This window comes from Pogona vitticeps, chromosome 5 (assembly GCF_051106095.1).
Source record: "Pogona vitticeps strain Pit_001003342236 chromosome 5, PviZW2.1, whole genome shotgun sequence".
In the NCBI taxonomy this organism is placed as follows: domain Eukaryota; kingdom Metazoa; phylum Chordata; class Lepidosauria; order Squamata; family Agamidae; genus Pogona; species Pogona vitticeps.
This window is the reverse complement of record NC_135787.1, coordinates 89,619,259-89,639,572: the sequence shown is the minus strand read 5'-3', so window position 1 is coordinate 89,639,572 and position 20,314 is coordinate 89,619,259. Positions and strand designations below refer to the sequence as shown.

General features: G+C 40.6%; 1 protein-coding gene across 5 annotated transcripts in view; it reads right to left on the bottom strand.

Moving 5' to 3' along the window:
* TAPT1 (transmembrane anterior posterior transformation 1) overlaps window positions 1–20,314 on the bottom strand; it is a 165,451-nt gene that overhangs the window by 98,236 nt on the left and 46,901 nt on the right. For 3 of the 5 annotated variants that reach the window (XM_020806576.3, XM_020806574.3, XM_073001067.2), the window contains one exon: window positions 19,436–19,459. The exons of the other annotated variants lie outside the window; for them this stretch is intronic. In XM_020806576.3, coding sequence (XP_020662235.2) covers window positions 19,436–19,459 — 24 coding nt within the window. The remainder of the gene's footprint in view (window positions 1–19,435; window positions 19,460–20,314) is intronic. 5 annotated transcript variants of the gene reach the window in all.

Genomic DNA, 20,314 nt, shown 5'->3' with positions numbered 1-20,314 from the left:
GCTGTATAGCTTACTTGCAAGTCATCGGCAGACGACGATGGAGAAGCGATAAATCAGCTAAACATCACTTTTACCACCTGGTGAGAAATATTGTTATAACTGTACTGCTTTATGACTATCCCTGGATGAGACAATCCCTATAACAGAAATAGCATCTCTCCTATCCCCACTACTTATACAGCAGTGGTGAATCTGGAGAGAGGGAAGAGACGCAAAGAGACACAAAGAAAATAAAAAGGGCATTAATTAGACATTTAATTATACTTCAAAGAAGGAAGTTTGGCATTATTGTGCCATTAGAAACTTAATAAATCTTTCTCTTAAAATCATCATTAACTAAACAACTCTGGGGAGCTAGACTGGCTATGTTATGGCTACAGCTATTACAGCTATCTACAGCATTGGCAAAAAGCCCAAAACAATGACCTTGAACACTCTATGGCAGTTCTGACTTCCTTTTTTTCCTGAGGACTGAACTGAAGTATAGATAAATTAACCCTAGAAAGCCTAATCCTGCCATTGTGGAATTTTTAAACTGTATCCTGAGTTTTGAACTTGACTGGAACACAAGCCATGACAGAATTTATACTGGAATGGATTGCCTCTGGGTCTGGATTACAAAAGACACCAGGCCATGAATACAAACATCAAGTGAACTATTTTGTGAGCAAGAGTCCTTGAGCCTTCAAGAGGGGAAAACCCTTTATGTCTGAGAATGGATTCAGGTTTAACCCTAAAGATTCAATCTTTTGAAGTGGACCTATGGAAGCAAGTATTGATGGAATTGGACTGATTGCTTTAAGCAACTGGACAACTTTCACTTGGAATACAATTATTTGATATCTGGGACATAATGCTACAATAAGGAAAATTTTGGGATGAAACAAAATCTACCCTTCAAGCAATTTTAGAAATGATGAAATCCCACTAGACAGAGGTAAAATTATTCAAGGAGCAGTTAAGGAAGGTATAGTCAACAGGATACAGGGAATAATGAACAACGAAATGAGAGTGGGGTGGATGGTGTATGCCAATCAAAGGAGGGGCTGGAGAAAACCAGAGGGGAAAATTTAGATCTAATTCTAAACCTGGAGCCAAGGAGAGTTTTGCTAAGGGAAGATAAGGAGAGAGAACAATCAGATTTAATTAAAATAGCCTGGAAGATCTATTGGAGATAGATTGAGTTCATAAAATGATCTCAAATGGTACACGGGATGGCAGAATTTTTAGAGAGATACAAATAAGAATTGGGAAAAGACAAACAAGAGAAGGAGTTACTTAGAAAGATGAAAAGGAAAATAATATTAAGGTGGCCTTTAACGTTGAAAGCCTGTATACACCTAACTTCTGGAATTGTAAGGGGACATATATATTAGAAAAGGGAAATAAACTGAAATAAGGGATCACTAATCAGGGTAAAGGCATAACATGGTGGTTCTTAAGGTAAACTGAAGCTAGACATAAAGAGGTAAAAACATTAACATATATTAGATATGATATTGATATAGACATGAAAGCAAATGTAGAGATAGAAATGGCTAAACAATTATATAAAGAAAATCTGTATAAAATGCTTTAGATAACATCTATTATGTGTAAGGAACTTATTTAGTTATTATGGGTATAAAATACAATGTTGGTCGGTTAAATTGCCTCAAAATTATACAGATTTGAAACCAGAATTGCTTGTATAAGGTATTTTATTAGAAGATTTTTGAGAACATTATATACTATGAGAGCAATATTATGATAGTAGCCAATATTGTACACTAAAATACACACATGAATGGTTTAAATGCTTAAAATATATGCAGTATAGATTTTGAAGGGACTACTAAGAAGACACCAAGATGCAAAAAAAAAAATTATAATTATAAGCAACCCATGTAACACAATGTTTAACAAGCACGAACTGAATGTAGATATATTGAAAAACTAATAAAATGCTATATATATATTTAAAAGAACTATGTCGTGGCACAGTGAGTTATCCAATAGATATTTAGAAATTAAGCTGCCTGGAGTAGCCAGAGCTGCTTAAACTGGAGACAACATAGAAGGCAAGGGCTCCAAAGCTAAACAAAGAAACAAAGAGACCTCATTAGGGATTTGTAAAGACAGGTATGACCCAAGAACATAGTCATTACTAGAGCCCAGAAAACTGGTGCTGGACTCAACAGTGCTTCCAGTCAACGTAGTAAACGCCACAGAACAATAGTTGACTACGGTGTGCCTCTAGCTTTCGCTAGCCCTCAGAAGTATTCCAACGTTAAAAGCCAGAAGCCTTTAACATAATGGAATTTGCTTCAAGTATTCCATCTACCCTGGGCAATCAAGATTTGAATACGAATGCTAGTGACTTTCAATATTATGATGTGGTCGATGACTTTTTCTCTGGTTACTCGATAGACAATTGGTTGGTGGACCCAGATATCCAAGACAGAACCCCAATCTCAAAAAGGGCCCTCCCTGGAAATAATTTAAATCCACCAAGTAGAGATCTAAGAGGCATGTCTATGGGAGTTCTGACAGACAACTCTTTTGGGTCAAATAATGAATACATCAAGATTATCTACACTCAATTGCATGACCAGTGCTTTTTATCTGCAAAACCGAATCAAAAGATCTTTGACAAACTTCATACTCTTCACCAAGAAATATCAGATGAGAAAGCAATGCTCCAACTAATAGCCACCCTGATAAAAACAGGGATCCTGATAGCACCACATCCTAACCCAGCCGAAAAAACACACCAAGCCAGAACTGAGGCTGTCACAATAGAATCAAACAAGAACAACTGCTGCCTGTCTCAAAACAACAACCCAATATTTCATGAGGCACCTAGAAGACAAAAGCTGGCTGCAAATTCCGGACAGTTCTCAGAAACTCAAACTGAAACGTAAACCGACTGTTGCAACACAAGGGAAAAGACTGGGGATTTTAATTCAACCTTGTCAATTGCAGATCTTGTAGTAACTGATAAGTGGGGAGTCATCACTTCAGATGTCAATGGGCCACATTTCTTATCTCCAGTTCCTACAAATGGCAGCAGCATATTCCTAAACAATCCCACAATACTCAGGATCCAGGAACAGAGAATCTGCAAACTCTAGAGCCACCATCAAACTCTGTAAGTCAAATAACCATAGACAAGTGGGCTTTAAAAAGGGGGGAAAACCCAAGGAAAAACTAGCATGGATATAACATGAGATATTCTCGTAGAATTATAGAATCATAAAAATTTGAAGTTGGAAAAGGCCTATAAGGCTGTCAAGTCCAACCCCCTGCTCAATGGAGGAATACAATCAAAGTGTATCTGCCAGGTGATTATCTAAGTTTTTCTGGAATGCCTCCAGTGCCGGAGCACTCACAAACTCCCGAGACAACTGGTTCCACTGTTGTACTGCTCTAACAGTTAGGACGTTTTTCCTGATCTGGCTTCCATTAACTTGAGCCCATTGTTGCATATCTTGCACTCTGGGATGATTGAGAACAGATCTTGCCGTCCTCTGTATGACAGCCTTTCAAATATTTGAAAAGTGCCTTCATATCACCAATGGTGAATAGACGGGAACTAGTATCTCATGAGGGATGTGGTGGTGCTAAGGGACGTGGTGGCACTGTGGGTTAAACCACAGAAGACTCTGTGCTGCAAGGTCAGAAGACCTGCAGTCGTAAGATTGAATCCATGCGACGGAGTGAGCTCTTGTTGCTGGTCCCAGCTCCCGCCAACCTAGCAGTTCGAAAGCAAGCAAATATGAGTAGATAAATAGGTACCAACACAGTGGGAAGGTAACAGCATTCCGTGTCTAGTCACGCTGGCCACATGACCATGGAAGATTGTCTTCAGAAAAATGCTAGCTCTATGGGTTGGAAATGGAAATGAGCACTGCCCCCTAGAGTCGGACACAACTGGACAAATTGTCAAGCGGAACCTTTACCCTTTAGTTTAGTATCTCATGAGGTTTGGAAATTATCTCCTCCCCCCTCGCAGGGAGCAGGGGCCTATTCCCATGGCCCGCTCTCGAAGACTACTGGATCCGATCGGTTTCCAGGATGCCATGAGAGGGATTACAGCTGACTTGGCTAGCGTTCCTGTCGACGTTCTGGTTGACAGCTGGTCTACCACTGCCACCAGGGCCATAGACACGATTGCGCCCAAACGCCCTCTCCGACGCAGAACTCGCCCGGCACCTTGGTTCAACCAGGAGCTCCGGGCGATGAAGCGTATAAGGAGACGGCTAGAGCGTAGATGGAGGAAGAACCCGACGGATTATAATTGGATAGCTGTTGTAACAGGCAGCCATGACCTCACCTGTCCGTCGCAGCTGGGCAGTGAGTCATCAGCCAATGGTGTGATGGAGGGTGGAACTGAAGAGGAGGAGCTGGTATAAAAAAGGGGGGTAAAGTGTAAGAGAGAGTCAGAGCTAGAGAGAGAGTGAGATCTGGAGAGATCTGGTGTGAGAGTTGTCAGTGAGGGAAAGTCTATGTGTTTAATTATATAAGAAAGTGATTAACATAGTGATTATCTTCCAGTGATTTACCTATTTTATTTTGTAATCAATAAACAAAGTTTTGTTTTTGAAAGAAACCCTTGTCCTTTTCATTCAAAGGAAAGGTTGGTGGCAGCAAGAGTGTGTGGCAGTGTGGTGACCATTCTGAGAGGCCTTGAGTGGGCAGAGACATTGGAGTGGCCAGCCACGTTACAGCTGTTAAGGTCGCAACTAACCTTTATCTGAATAAGGTGAAGGCTGCATGTAGATCATTCTTCGCTAACTGGATAAGTGAAGCGTCCAACCAGCAGGCGGAGCTTTTCCGCATAGTGCGCGACCTATCCAGATTTGGTCTGGGAGATGGGCCTCCCCTTAGTCTCTCACCGGACCAATTTGCAGCATTTTTAAAATCTAAAGTGGAGGCCATCCGCCGGGAGCTCTCTCCTTTTTTGAATGCAGTAAGTCGAGCTGAGATGTCCAGCGCTCCGTCCTGCCCAGTTATTTTCGACTCCTTTCAGCCGGTAATGCCTGACTCTGTGGCCAGGGTGCTTGATCGTTGTCGGGCCACCACCTCCTCCTTGGATCCTTGCCCGGCCTGGCTAATCAAAGAAGCCAGGCCAAAAACAACTGAATCGGCCACAGCAATAATAAATGGGTCTTTCCTTGAGGGCAGGTTCCCACCGGCCCTCAAGGAGACACTCATTAGGCCCATAAGAAAGAAACCTAATTTGGCGGCGGACGAAATTGGCAATTACAGGCCCGTCGCCAATGTTTCTTTCATGAGCAAGGTGGTGGAGAGGGTGGTGGCAGATCAGCTTCAGGCACTCCTGGATGAAACAGATGCCCTGGATCCTTTCCAGTCGGGTTTCAGGCCGCGTCACGGTACAGAGACGGCATTGGTCGCCCTGTATGATGACTTGTTGAGGGAGGCTGACAGGGGCAAAACGTCTCTGTTAGTCCTCCTCAACATCTCAGCGGCCTTTGATACCGTCGACCACGGTATCCTCCTGGGGAGGCTCTCCGAGTTGGGAATTGGTGGCTTGGCGTTAGCCTGGCTCCGATCCTTTTTGGAGGACCGTCCCCAGAGAATACAGCTTGGGGAGAGTGTCTCGGCCCTGTGGAGCTCCAACTGTGGGGTTCCGCAGGGGTAGATTATCTCCCCAATGCTGTTCAACATCTATATGAGGCCGCTAGCTGGGGTCATCAGGGGGTGTGGTGCGTCATGTCACCAGTATGCTGATGACACCCAGCTCTACATCTCCTTTTTTCCAACTGCAGGTGATGCTGTCCTGTCCCTTCAGTGCTGCCTGGGGACCATACTGGAATGGATACAGGAGAACGGACTGAGGCTGAACCTGGACAAGACGGAAATTCTGAGGGTGGGGGGCCCTGCGGCAGGGGGCTTGGGTAGCTCTCTCCTGTGGGGTCCGCAGCTTGGGTGTACATTTGGACCCGACGCTCACCATGGAAACGCAGGTGGCGTCGGTCGTCCGTTCTGCCTTCTTCCATCTTTGGCGGATCGCCCGGCTGTGGCCCTATCTCAACACGGGGGCGCTTACTACCTTAGTGCACGCGCTCGTAATCTCAAGATTAGACCACTGCAACGCGCTCTATGTGGGGCTGCCTTTGAGGTTGACGCGGAAACTTCAGATGGTGCAGAATGCAGCAGCCAGGCTCCTTACTGGAGGGAGAAAATACCACCACATTTCTCCTACCCTAGCCAGACTGCACTGGCTGACCATTCGTTTCTGCATCGACTTCAAAGTTCTAATGCTCACTTATAAGACCCTAAACGGTTTGGGACCTCGATACTTGATGGAATGCCTGCTCCCACCAAGATCTACCCAGATCACCCGCGCGAGCCAGGAGGTGTGGCTGAGGAGCCTGACGCCGAGGGAGGCCTGGTGGGAAAAGACGTGAAACCGGGCCTTCTTGGCGGTGGCTCCTCGCCTTTGGAACAATCTCCCTCCTGAGATTCGCGCGGCCCCTACGCTGGGTACATTTAAAACGCAATTAAAAACATGGCTTTTCATCCAGGCCTTCCCTCCTGCCAGCATTTGATTTGACTTAATTCTGTTCCTTTTTCTATCTATCATTTATTATTTTTGGCATATATTTAGTATTGCCAGTATTTGATGTTTATGGTCTGTTATTTTAATTGTATATTCCTTGCTGTTAGCCACCCAGAGTGGTATGATATACCAGATGGGCGGGATATAAATAAATAAATAAATAAATAAATAAATAAATAAATAAATAAATAAATAAATAAATCCTTCTCTTAATGCAGCCTAAAATATCATTTGCCTTTTTTATAGCCACATCACACTGTTGGCTCATATTTAGCTTGTGATCTACGACAATTCCAAGAACCTTCTCACTTGTAGTTTTGCTGAGCCAGGTATCCCCCATTTTGTAACTGTGCAACTGGATTCTTTTTCTGAGGTGCAGTACTTTGCACTTATCCCTGTTGAATTTCATTCTGTTGCCTTCAGCCCAGTGATCCATCCTACCAAGGTAATTTTGAATTTTGTTTTTTTGAATTTGTCTTCTAGGGTATTTGTTATTCCACCCAATTTGGTATCATCTGGAAATCTGACAAGCATTCCTTGCACTCCTTCATCCGAGTCATTAATAAAAACATTGAAGAGCACCGGGCCCAGGACTGAGCCTTGGGGTTATCCACTACTTACCTCCCCCCAGTTAGAGAAGGACACATTAATCATAATCCTCTGAGTACGATTCTGTAGCCAATTGTGTATCCATCTGAACTTGATCTATCCAGCCCACACCTAGTTAGCTTGCTAATCAGGAGATCATGGGGCACTTTGTCAAAAGCTTTGCTGAAGTCAAGATATACTACGTCTACAGCATTTCCTCTGTCTATCAGGGAGGTAACCTGATCAAAAAATGAAATCAAATTAGTTTGGCAGGATTTGTTCTTGACAAATCCGTGTTGGCTTCTATTTATTACTGCCTTCTTTTCTAGGTGCTTGCACAATGACTGCTGTGACGTTTACTATGTAACCCCTACTTGTTTCCTCAAACAAAGGGTTCACACTATGTCTTCCCACCAGCAGATAACAATTGGGATGTGCCCCCTTTTCTCACTGCCACCAGTGGATTTCCCTTATCCACAATATATAATGGACTTTAGTCAGACACTTATCAGGTTCCTGCCAACAGAATTTATTTATTGAATTGTATTAAGTTTAATCAGAATCACAGATGTTACTTATTCAATGCATATAATCAAATCATTCAAATATCATATATCTTGCCACCTTCACCTCCTGCTCTATCCATTTATCTTGGCCAGCTTATCTCTATTATTTCTTCTCACTATCTCACTATCTCTTTTTCTCTCTCCCAATTCTCTCTTCCGTTCTTCTCTTCTGCCACACATTCTTCTATCTGCTTACTCCGCCTCTACACTCCTCTCATAGGCTCATGCAAATGAGAACCAGACTGTGAATGACAGGAGTGATGTGGGGCAACCGTCACAACTGCATTATGATCTGTTCCAGAATTTTGCCTGGGACTGATGTCAGACTGACTGCCACTCTCCAAGATGTCTGGCTCAACTTCTTACCTCCTCACAATCTGAGAAGAAGCCATTAATCTTTACTCTTCGAGTACAATTCTGTAGCCAACTGACAGTTGTTCTGTCCAGCCCACACCTAGTTAACCTACTAATCAGAATATAATGGGGCACTTTGTAAAAAATCTTTACTGAATTCAATGTGAACTATACCTATAGTATATAGATATACTGTCTGTTATGGAGGTTACACAATCAAAAAATGAAATTAAATTAGTCTAGCAGGATTTGTTCTTGACAAATCATTGTTGGCTTCTAGTTATTACTGCATTGTTTTCTAACTGCCTGCATAGTGAACGTTTAATAATTTGTTCCAGAATTTTCCCTGGGATTGATGTCAGGCTGACTGATCTATAGTTCCCAGGTTCCTCATTTTTGACTTTTTTTGAAGATAGGGACAACATTAGCCCTCCCTCCAATTATCTGGCATCTCATCCGTTTCCCATGATTTCAAGAAAATAATGGATAGCGGTTCTGAGAGTTCTTCAACCAGTTCCTTCACTACTCTTGGGCGCAGTTCATCTGGCCCTAGAGATCTGAACTCGGTCAAGGTGATAAGGTGCTCCTTGACTATTTGTTTATCTATCTCCAGCTGCAATCCTGCCCCCCCCCAACTTACACTTCAAATTTGTTTGGAAGTTCCTGGTCTGTTGTATGGGAAAAGACTGAACTGAAATATGAACCGAGCACCTCTGCCTTTTCTTTGTCCTATATTATCATTTTTCCATCTCCATTGTGGAGCTGTGCCACTATGTCTTTTGTTTGTCTTTTGCTACTCACATACCTGAATAATGCTTTTTATCGCTTTTAGTGTCTCTAACTAACCTCAGCTCATTCTCAGCTTTTGCCCTCCTAATGTCACTCCTGCATCTCCTTGCTACTTGTCTGTACTCATCCTTGGGTGGCCTGGCCTTCTTTCCATTTCCTGTACATGTCTTTTTTGTGTGTTTAGGTTTTCCCTGAGCTTTTTGTGAAGCCCCACTGGCCTTTTTTGCCGCCTCCCACCTTTTCTTCTTGTTGGAATTGTTTGTAGTTGTGCCTTAAGAATTTCTTTTTTTAGAAGCGTCCACCCTTCTTGGACTCCTTTTCTTGTTAGCATCTCCTGCCATGGGACCTTACTTATCCTTGTTCTGAGATTTTTTTAACTTTTTATTTTTGGTGTTTTTTTTTTTTTGCATGTTTAACAGAACAATATAAACATAAATTACCCTAAAAAGAAAAAGAGTTTAAAATGAGCAAAACAGAACCAAGAGAACAAAACAAACAAACAAAATGTCAATACAATATAAAATAGTATGGTATTATATACATTCACAATGAACTATCTTATGAATTTACAATGAGTCACTGAAGGGCTTCCATTTATCTACATAGATATCTTCACGGAGTTGCTTTCTGTATGATATTCGTTCAAAAGAGGCTAATTGTCACAGATCTTCTGACCATCATGTGAAAGGTGGAGAGTGATCATCTTTCCAGGCTTTTAATATAAGTTTTTTTTTTGCCACTGTGAGTGCTCTCAGAATCCAATTTTGTTGACCCTTTGTTAGACCCCATACAGCAGGAATATAAAAGAATGTGAATATCATGAAATAGCAAGGATTTCCCCAAAGGTACATTAATACAAGAACTTCTACCCAAAATAGGTGTATTGCTGCACATGTCCATACCATATGTATTAAGGATGTGTTTGTACTATTGCATCTCCAACATCTATCAGAATTTATCAGTTTCTTCCTAAATAGCCATTGTGGGGTCCAATATATTCTAAATATTATTTTTTGTTGGATTAATCTCTGTTTCAAATCCAGGGAAACATCTTCTATAGAATCTAGCAAAGTTTTCAATTGTTTAGCTTGTATTTTACTTTCCAATTCCCTGTTCCATATTTTATTAAGTTCTTGAATATCTATTTTATATAAGTCTATTAAGCATTTATACACTATAGTTATTGGTTTAGGTTTCTCATTAGATCCAGTAATTGCCTCTAACAATCCGGGAGATTCTGAGGCACTCAATGCAGATGGCCCCAAAACACCAAAAGGTGTTTTAGTTGAAGATATCACCATTGTGTAGAGACAGATAAGACTATATATTTAGAATGTAGAATGGAAAAAGATAGAAATTCATCATCTGTACCTATTAACTGGTCTAAGGTGTATATACTACATTCTGGCCACTTTTTCCACAAAAAAAGGCTTTTTCTCAATTCTTAGTACAGTGGTGCCTCGCAAGACAAATGCCTCACAGAACAATTTCAATGCATTCCTATGGGGAAACACGTTTTGCAAGAAAAATTTTTCGCAAGACATTAACTGTGGAATGAATTAAATTCGTCGTGCGAGGCACCACTCTACCCAATAAAGTAGTTTTTTCATGGGCATATGGGTCGAATTGTAATTGGCGAGCTAATATTCTCCATACTTCCCTAGTAGCTAAAATGGGAGGAGGTATATTTCCTATTTTTCAAAATGTATTTAGAACCAAGAACACACCATCCATATAAGGGTGCTAGATAAGCCATTTCTAGAATCACCCAAGTATTTATAGTAATAGAGCTTTGCCAGCAGTTTACCTGAGCTAAAAGACATGCTTTATAAAACACACTGATATCTGGGAGATGAAAACCACCTTCTGATATTGGAAGCTGCAAATACGAAATATGAGGTGGGGTATTCCAGCTGAAACTGGAAGGTCACAGTGTTAAGAGCCTCGTGGCGCAGTGGTTAAACCACAGTACTGCAGCCAAAACTGTGCTCACGGCCTGGGGTTCAATCCCAGGTAGCCGGCTCAAGGTTGACTCAGCCTTCTATCCTTCCGAGGTCGGTAAAATGAGTACCCAGCTTGCTGGAGGGGCAATGTGTAGCCTGCATAATTAACTTGTAAACCGCCCAGAGAGTGCTTGAAGCGCTATGGGGCGGTATATAAGCAGCACGCTTTGCTTTGCTTTAATTTGTTCTTTTTGGGTTTTTTTCTTTTGTTCTTTTTTCCCCATTTTTTTCTTTTTACATCTCTTTTTTCATTAATGTATCTTATTTTTGTATTCTTTTGTTTTCTTATGGTCTCTACAATATAACTGACTTTATTATTATACAATTAAAAATTATTATGGAGTTGGTTGATACAATTTGCTATTGGTTACAGATATCCACAGTGGAATTAGGGTCTCTGATATGGAAAGCATGACTATGGCAGCTTACTTAGGAATAGTATTATGAACATATTTTTATACTTGTTATGATGTTAAATATTATTACATGGAATGTTAAAGGTTTACGTGATCATCAGGAACTTCAGGACAGGGCAATGCCCATTCCTTAGCCCTGGCAGAGTTTTATCCAAGTCAGGAACCAGTATGCAAGTAAGTAGTGGAATGAGAGTCTCGTCAGGGTAAAGAAAAACAAACTGTATTGCTTATAAGCAATAAACAGCAATGAAGTCATACATACAGAGTTGTCTTAGTCCAGTCCAATAGTCATACACAATAAGCATTCAAAATCAGTCCAGTTATCACAGCACATATTCCAAGTCCGATACAATAAATCTGTCTATCAGGATAGCCCCTTCTCTCTCTCCTTGTTCATCCCAACAACCCAGTGCTCTGAGGCTATCATGTTTATTGCCCCTATTAACCAATCAGAGACTAGCTTCGCCAGGGTTCTTCAGCTTTTTGTTTCACCAACTGTGCTACATCAGACTGCTCAGCTTGTGACTTACTCAGCTGAAGGAAATGTTTGGACTCTTTTTACAAACTTTGACTCATCAATTTACCAGATACAATCTAAACTTGTCAGTGATCCAGGCAATAAAAAACAGATACTTTCAAAGCTAAAAAACTTAAAGCAAATGTGGCATTGTTGCAAGAGACTAGAGATACTGGGAAAGTTGGGAGAAAGCAGGAAAAAATTTTTGCGTCTCATTAAAGCAACAAAAAATCAGAATTATGTTCCCTTGATAAAAGGGGATGACAATAAATTATACACAACATCTAGAGAAATATATATATAATATATATAATATAGACCCTAGAGCTGATGAAATTGAATTATATTTTTCACAGGTGGTTCTTCCACAGTTAAATAAAGAAGGGAAAGAGATTCTTTCAAGACCATTAGAAATAGAAGAGATTAAAAGTATTATTCTGAAAATGAAAGATGGAAAAACACCAGGGCCTGATGGTTTTCCTATAGAATGGTATAAAACATATGTAGTTTTTGGCTCTTAGACTTCTCTGTGTGTATCAAAAAGCCTTTGAATTAGACAGTTTGACAACTTCTATGTATGGTGCATATATATCTGTTATACCTGAACCTGGTAAAGACCATACAGATTGTGGAAATTACAGACCAATCCCCTTAATGAATACAAATGCTAAAATATTATCTGCAGTTTTGGCTAATAGAGTCCAGGCTGTAATCTCAACTGTAATACATCCAGATCAAGTGGGATTTATTCAACATATATATATCTCCTAAGTCACAAGTAAAGGTAAAGGGACTTCTCTCTGAAATTGTTTATTTGCAGAAGGGTACAAGACAGGGACGTGGTGGCACTGTGGGCTAAACCGCAGAAGCCTGTGCTGCAGGGTCAGAAGACCAAGCAGTCGTAAGATCGAATCCACATGACAGAGTGAGTGCCCAATGCTTGTCCCAGCTCCCGCCAACCTAGCGGTTCGAAAGCATGCAAATGCAAGTAGATTAATAGGGACCGCCTCGGTGGGAAGGTAACAGCATTCCGTGTCTAAGTCGCACTGGCCATGTGACCACGGAAGATTGTCTTCGGACAAAACGCTGGCTCTATGGCTTGGAAACGGGGATGAGCACCGCCCCCTAGAGTCAAACACGACTGGACAAAAATTGTCAAGGGGAACCTTTACCCTTTACCTTTACAAAACAGGGTTGCCCCCTGCCCCCCTTGTTATTTGATATATGTTTGGAACCACTAGCATGTGCCATTAGACAGAATAGAACAATACATGGCTTTGTCCATGAGCAAGTTGAATTTAAGTTAGCTTTATATGCAGATGATTTATTATTATTTATTAGCAAACCAGAATTATCTATACCGGAATTAATGAAAATAATTGCGCTTTTTGGTAAAATTGCAGGATATACAATTAATTGGGCAATTAATTGAGTTAATGCCAGTGAGTAATAATAAAGAACTGCCATAGTATAAAAATGGCAGTTCTGTCAGTGTCCACCAGAGGTTTTAACATATTTAGGTATTTTAATTCCAACGGAATATTTTTCAGATGATTGAATTGAACTTCAATAAATTGATCACCGATATTTCTAATGACCTAGAAAAATGGGAATTACTTAAATTTAGTATCTGGGGTAAGGTTAACACATTAAAGATGAATATATTGCCACACATAATATATGTCATATGTGCTATTCCACTGTATATTCATCAAGTTTACTTTAAAAAATAATAGATTATTTCAAAAGTTTATTTGGAATCCTTGTTCTGAGATTATTAAAATTGGCTTTTTAAAAATCCAGCAGATGTGTGTGGCTACACTCTGCTTTCGTTTCCTTTAATATCAAGAATTCTAGAAGGACATGGTCACTCTCACCTAGAGTTCCCCTTACTGCCACTTCCCCCACCAAGTAATCTCTGCTGGTCAGAATCAAGTCAAGTATAGCAAATCCCCTAGTTTCTTTCATAATGTTTTGTAGAACATTATCAGCCACACAAGCCAGGAATTTCTTGAAAGGGCCATACTTGGCAGAATTTGCCTTCCAACGTATATCTGGATAACCGAAATCTCCCATCACTACTACGCCGTGTCTCTTTGTTAACCCTGCAATTTGTTTTTCAAAAGTTTTGTCCGCTTCCTCTCTTTGATTGGGCGGTCGGTAGTAGACTCCAAATACCACGTTCCTTTTGTTTTTTGCCCCATCCATGCTGAAGGGCACACTTAAGACCTGGTTTTCTGCTAAGGGTTAAATATTAGTGATGTGGAAGAACTCTCTACAGTTCCACTTTCATGGGCACACCATTATCTTGTGAGGTTGAGACTCACTGAAAATCAGTCTTTGCAGGGTGGGGCACAGACCAAGGTGGTCTGCCCCAGAAGACTGATGGATCCAAATGGCCACTGGCAGGGTTAGGCTACGTTTCAACTTATTTAGCTTTTGATAGGTCACCCCTCTGTCTTCCCAATACAGCCATGCATGTTTTCTCTTGGGCTTTTCCCTTCTCTTATATTGACCAAACGTCGCTTTTTGGTCCCAAAGTTTGACTAGACAAGCTCATCATCTATAAAGAGTAATGACCTGTGGGAGTGCATCTCTGGTCTCAATCTGGTGCACCACCCCTTTGGCTACCACTGGTTCACTATAGAAAACCTGCTTGTACTTCCTAAGCACGGCTATAGCTTCTCTTTGTTGTTCTGGGGAAAGTGAGTGACTGATCTGAACCTCCTCTGGGGTGAATTTGGGTTCACCCCTCCCTTCCCCATAAAGTAATTCGAGTCTTTCCTTGTCTGCTCCTTTCAATGCTAGAAAGACAATGTCTTCTTTTCCATTGAAGGGCTTGTTCATGGCTCTCTTCCCTAGCTGTACCTGTATTATGAATTACTGTTTTGTCCTTCTCTGAGGTAACTTTGTTTTGCTACACGCAGTACACTGACTTGGGATTGAGTAAATTGGCCTTTTAACCCACTTCTTTAGCTTTAGCATATTGTGAAATGAAATGGCCTTTCTCTCCGCAACCAAAGCAAGATCTGAAGTTTCTCTGTTCTAGGTTAAGGTCTTATCTCCCTTCCCTTCTCAGTTCTTGTATTTTGGCTAGCTCTGTTCTGTGGGCTTGCCTACAAAATGGCCGCCACTTGCCTGCTGGTTCTTGAGGTAACCCTTGGGCTCCTTTTTACTGTCCCCCCAAGTTTTTCTCCCCACTTTTACCTCAGAAAAACTTGGGTTCCTTATATGTGAAATAAAATTTGTGACCTCTCCAGCTTCCTGAACATCTTTGGGCTTTTTATCTCTCACTAGGTACCTCAGGTCTCCCGGGAGAAGTGAATAGAATTGCTCTAGCCCCATGATGTTCTTAATATCTTGTACAGTTTCACCTCCTTCTTGTTGAAGCCATTTGTCCAGATATTTGGTCAAGTTTGCCCCCAATTGAGAGTAGGATTCTTCAGGTTTCTTTGTCAGTTCCCTGAACTTCCACTTCAAATGCTCAGCACTGATGCCAAACCGTGAGAATACCAACTTTTTAAATTCCTCAAAATCACTAAATCCAATGACATCTCTGTGTATATATCCATTAACTCGCCACTTATCTGAGACCTCATCACACTCATACATTCTGATCCCCTCAAAATCTTCACACGCACGCTCAAACATAAAAAATAAACATAAACGATTTAGGATCATTGCCCTTTCTAAATACAGGGAATCTTATTGTCTGCCTTGGACAAATGTCTTTCTTCTGAATTAGACTGGCTATTATTATTATTATTATTATTATTATTATTATTATTATTATTATTATTATTATTATTATTAGCCTGAGCTGTCAGCTCCAATCTCCTTAGTTCAAATGACATTCTTTCCTTTTCCAGAGCCATCTTTTGTTTCTATATTTCCCTATCCATTTCCTACTCTCTTTCCTCCGATCTAGCCTTAATTTCTAGTTGTTTTTCCTCAGCCTGAGCTTTAGCTTCCAGCCATTTTAGCTGGAATTCCTGTTCCTTCTCTGATTTCAATTTTCTGAATTCTATAGAGTCCTCTCCCCTTGAGGTCTCCATTTCCCTCTCTGAGGTAATCTCTTCCTGAGTTTCTTCCCTCTCCTGATCTGAGTCATCTGCACCCCCAGGAGGCACCTCTGCAAGCTTAATTTGGCTTTGTTCTGCCTCTTCATTAATTTTTGGTGAATTTTTTTCTCCCCCATTGGAATGCACTGAACTGCAGGCAGGCCTTTTTGCCTGAGGCAAAGTTCTCCACGCCTCTAGGCAATAAATAAACAGAAATATCAGGTTTAGCTCTTTCCAGATTTTGCTGACTTGAGTCACCTCAACTCCTCTGACCTTGGCTTCTGCTTTGTCCTCTCAGAACTCTGACCTTTAAGATCAGGACAAGATAGACAACTGGTTGTTTCCCTGCTTGAGGCAACCTCCTTCCAGAAATGTTTTCCCTAGAGCCCATCCCTATCTTAGCCCCCCAATCTGAGCTTAGGAGCCTCCCTACTAAGCTTTTCCCCCTGAAAAGCTCTAGGAAGTTACACACTCCATTCACTTCAGACCCCCTTTCTGTTTTTGAGGCGCCACTGGATTAAATTCAATCCCTCCGCTGATCACCACTTTGTGGCGATCCCCTCTGAAGCCCCTATCCCTCCCCAGGCCTTCATGAGGTTCTCACTCTTCTTCTTCGCTGCCACCAAGTATTACTGTTTTAACACCATTTATTCATGGACACATGTGTGCTTTTAAAACTCAAGTCTTTTATTAGATTAGGAAAGTTAATATATGATTACTATTCAATGGATAAATCACAGGCTGTCAATCACTTATATTAGAATCTCATCTGATAAACTTTAAACCTCTTTTAACTCTCTGTTCTATTCATTGTTCTTTCAGATCTCTAACTCACCCTTAGTTCACTTTTAAGTTTCACACAGTCTCTCTCTCCCAGAATCTCCCTCAGACTCTATCCACCACCCTTTATATCCAGCTCCCCCCCGCCGCTTGGCTCCACCTTCCATCCATTCATAGGCTCCTTCTTCACTGTTCTACTGTGATGGACAGGTGAGGGCAGGGCGCATTTTTGAGACCAGCAAATTATAGTTTGGGACAACCAAGGAAGAATTTAAGAAAATGGAAACATTAGCATTTACTTCATCTGACCAAGTTAAACAATTATAGCATATGGATAGGGCATTATCATCTATGTGCGGCTCAGAGGGGAGATGTATAGTGTTTGAGTGATACAGTTAACAATAAAGGTAGATGATCACTTTCTAATCTTCATCCAACTGCAAATTCCTTAACCTAGCTGTCTAAAGATAGAGAAATTAAAACAATTTACCACACTACTTCCTCTCCCTGAAACAAAAGTAAATTCTGCAGTTATCAAACAAATCATTGCCATTAACAATATGAAGAGAAAGTTGTGCAGCATTCCAAGCCAAGCATAATCCACTGTAATTGATCTTCAAGTCTTTTGATAGTCTATAATTCCTCACATTACAAGTGTCTATTGCCACTCTCTTCCCACTAGGCTGGCCACTCCAGGTGGGGGGAGGAAGGATGAATTTCCCTGTATGGCTGCCCAGTGGCCAGCCAAGCAGGATGAATGGCACTCCAGGTGTGACTGGAAGGATGAGCAGGGCCATTGCCAGACATGTGAGTGAATGGTCCAGCCCCAGGAGCCAGATCCTCACTAAGTCCAGCTGCGCGGGGATATTTGTATTTGTATATGAATATCCCCATCTCTATTCATGAGTAAATTAAATAAGTTTACTCATGAGCAACCATGTAAACTAGCTCAGGTAATTTTACAAGTAAACCAGATAAAACTTGCTTTGAGATCATTTCTAGTCAAGAAGCAAAAACAGTAATTTCAGTTTAAATGAGTGAGGTAGGGAATATTATTATATTTTTTTAAAATATCTTTTAAAATATTTTCACAGGCTGGAGTTAAAAATGTTTGGTCTGAAAGGAGTTAACTGGGTTCTTTCTCAGTCTGCCTCAAAGTGGCAGGGTCAAAAGTTCAACTTTGTTCAGAATTCTGAGAACTTATAGGAGAACATCAGTAAAGTCAGTGTTTTCTAGTTTCAAAGTGAAAACTGGGAATTAGAACCAAGAACTGCTGAATTTGTGTGAAATAAAGAGTTGTTAAAATAAATGTTTTTTTTCAAATACGCAAATTCTGTCTTATCAATGAGTTTCATCTGTTTTAAATCAGACAGTGCTTTATCTCAGTTTTTTCATTCAAGTCTCATTTTAAATTGTTTTCTTCCAAAACAGTGACTTTCAGGTCATGAAAAAAGTAACTATGCAGACTGCTATATTCTGCAATAGGATTCTGTGTATTACCATTCCTGATATCAGATTTATTTCTAATAATTCTTTTGTGTAGAGATAGTCCTGCTTGTTCTATGTACTATGCATATGTATCCTCACCTGGTCATGGGGCCATGTACAAATATGACAGTCATATAGTCTCACTCTTATGTCTGAAGAAATGGATGCCTTGATCTACAAAAGCTCAGATTAAAATATAGCAGTTAGTCTTTAAAGTGCCATAATGTTTTTGTCTCATTTTTCTATTTTTGTTTTGCTCTGTCTGACTACTGTTGCCATCCCCAGTGTGTTTGCTGAGTGGAGATCTGGACACCGGTCCGTTGAATCTGGAATTCTGTACACTATACCATACTAGTTCTCAATGTAACCACATTTAATTATGCCTATTTATGTTAACACTGGCATTTCTTCTTATAGCAGATACTAATAAAACAAGCAACAAAACAACACAAAATAAAATAATCCCGGGTATCTACAGATCTGAAATGAGATAAGCAAACTATCTAGTTGCTGCTTCTTCTTGCCTAAGGAACTACTAAGAATTTTCTGTGTGTGGCAAAGTCTCAGAGAAAAGGCAGCAAGGAAATTTCACCTGGAGTCAAAGCTTTATTTGTTATGCTTTATTTGAGTCAGTCCATATTGTATGCACACAGAATATCTCATGTGACGTAGACTTTACACTGCTACAATTCCCACTTTATACTTGCAGTTGTAACCTAACTTTTAAAGACACACTTAAGAGATGTGCCATCCCATTATATTTTAAACTATATCCTTAAAAGATTGGTTAACTAATGTATTCTGTACAACAAATACAGTGGTGCCCTGCATAGCGACGATAATCCGTGCAGCAAGAATTGTCGCTATGCGGAATCATCGCTATGCGAAAATAGAAAGCCCATAGGAATGCATTAAAACTCACCTTTAAGCGAAAATCCTCCATACAGCCGCCATTTTCGCTGCCCGGTAAGCGAGGAATCAGCGCAAAAACACAGCAGGTGGCCATTTTGGAACCGCTGATCAGCTTTTGAAAAATCATTGCTATGCGATAATCGGTAAGCGAAACAGCTTACCGATCATCGCAAAGCAATATTTTCCCATTAAAAACACCACAATGCAATCGCAAAAACGATCGCAAAAAAAATCATTGCTATGCGGATTCACTGTTAAACGGGGCACCCGTTAAGTGAGGCACCACTGTATTTAAAACAAGCTAGTAGCTTCCTTGCTTTGTTTGCACTTTGATTAGCCACAAAACTGCATGCGTACAGACAGCACTAGAACATGCCAAGAAAGAAAATCACCAACCTCATGTTTAGGCCTCGATGAGAGCTGTCTCAAAACAAACAAAGCAAAATGAAAAACTGCATGATAATCAAGAAAGTTTTAAGACACTTTCTATAAAGAAATGTATAGTAAAAAATAGGTAAGCCTGTTGATATGAGAAATAACTGCATGCATTATTTAAAATTATGATAATCTCATAGTACTACTAAAGGCAGCTGTATTTTTTGTTTCATTAAAATAAAAAGTATGTTTGTATGGCAAGCCAAGTACCCACAGGTGCCCTGAATGTGGCAGTGCAAATTGTTTAATCATTCCTACAGAACAAAATGCAGCTTTTACTCTGCAGTTAGTTCATCATATAATTTGAAAGCAACCAGCCTTTTCTCTGATTTGTTCCCATCCAGGAAACTAGAGTGAGAAGGCTGTTCTCTACTAGTTAACAAACCAACCATGCATCAAATCTCCATGGGTTGGTTTAACTGCTCTTCCTATCAGAAGAAACGAGTAAGTGGCATGACCAGAAAGTCGCACATTTATAAGCGCAAGAGTTCTCAGGGATCTCTAGCTTGTCATGGCATGCAAAGAAATCCGAAATGGAAGTCACATTTGAAGGAGGAAAAAGACCAATGAGGTACACATGCTTTCTGGTATGAATAATGCTTTCTGGTATGCTTCCTGGCAACATATATACAACAAACAGCACAGTCTAGTTAAAGTGTAATTCCATAGGCCATTCCAAAACAGTTCATAAATGCAGTAGGATGGCTTTGTTCAAGAGCAGTATGATGCACCAGTTTCTGCTGGTGTCCTCAACAACCTCAAAACCCATTTCGTGCCAGTCATGGGGGATAAGAAATACTCAAAAACATTTTTCAGTGGCATAGGAATCTGCAGCGAAGA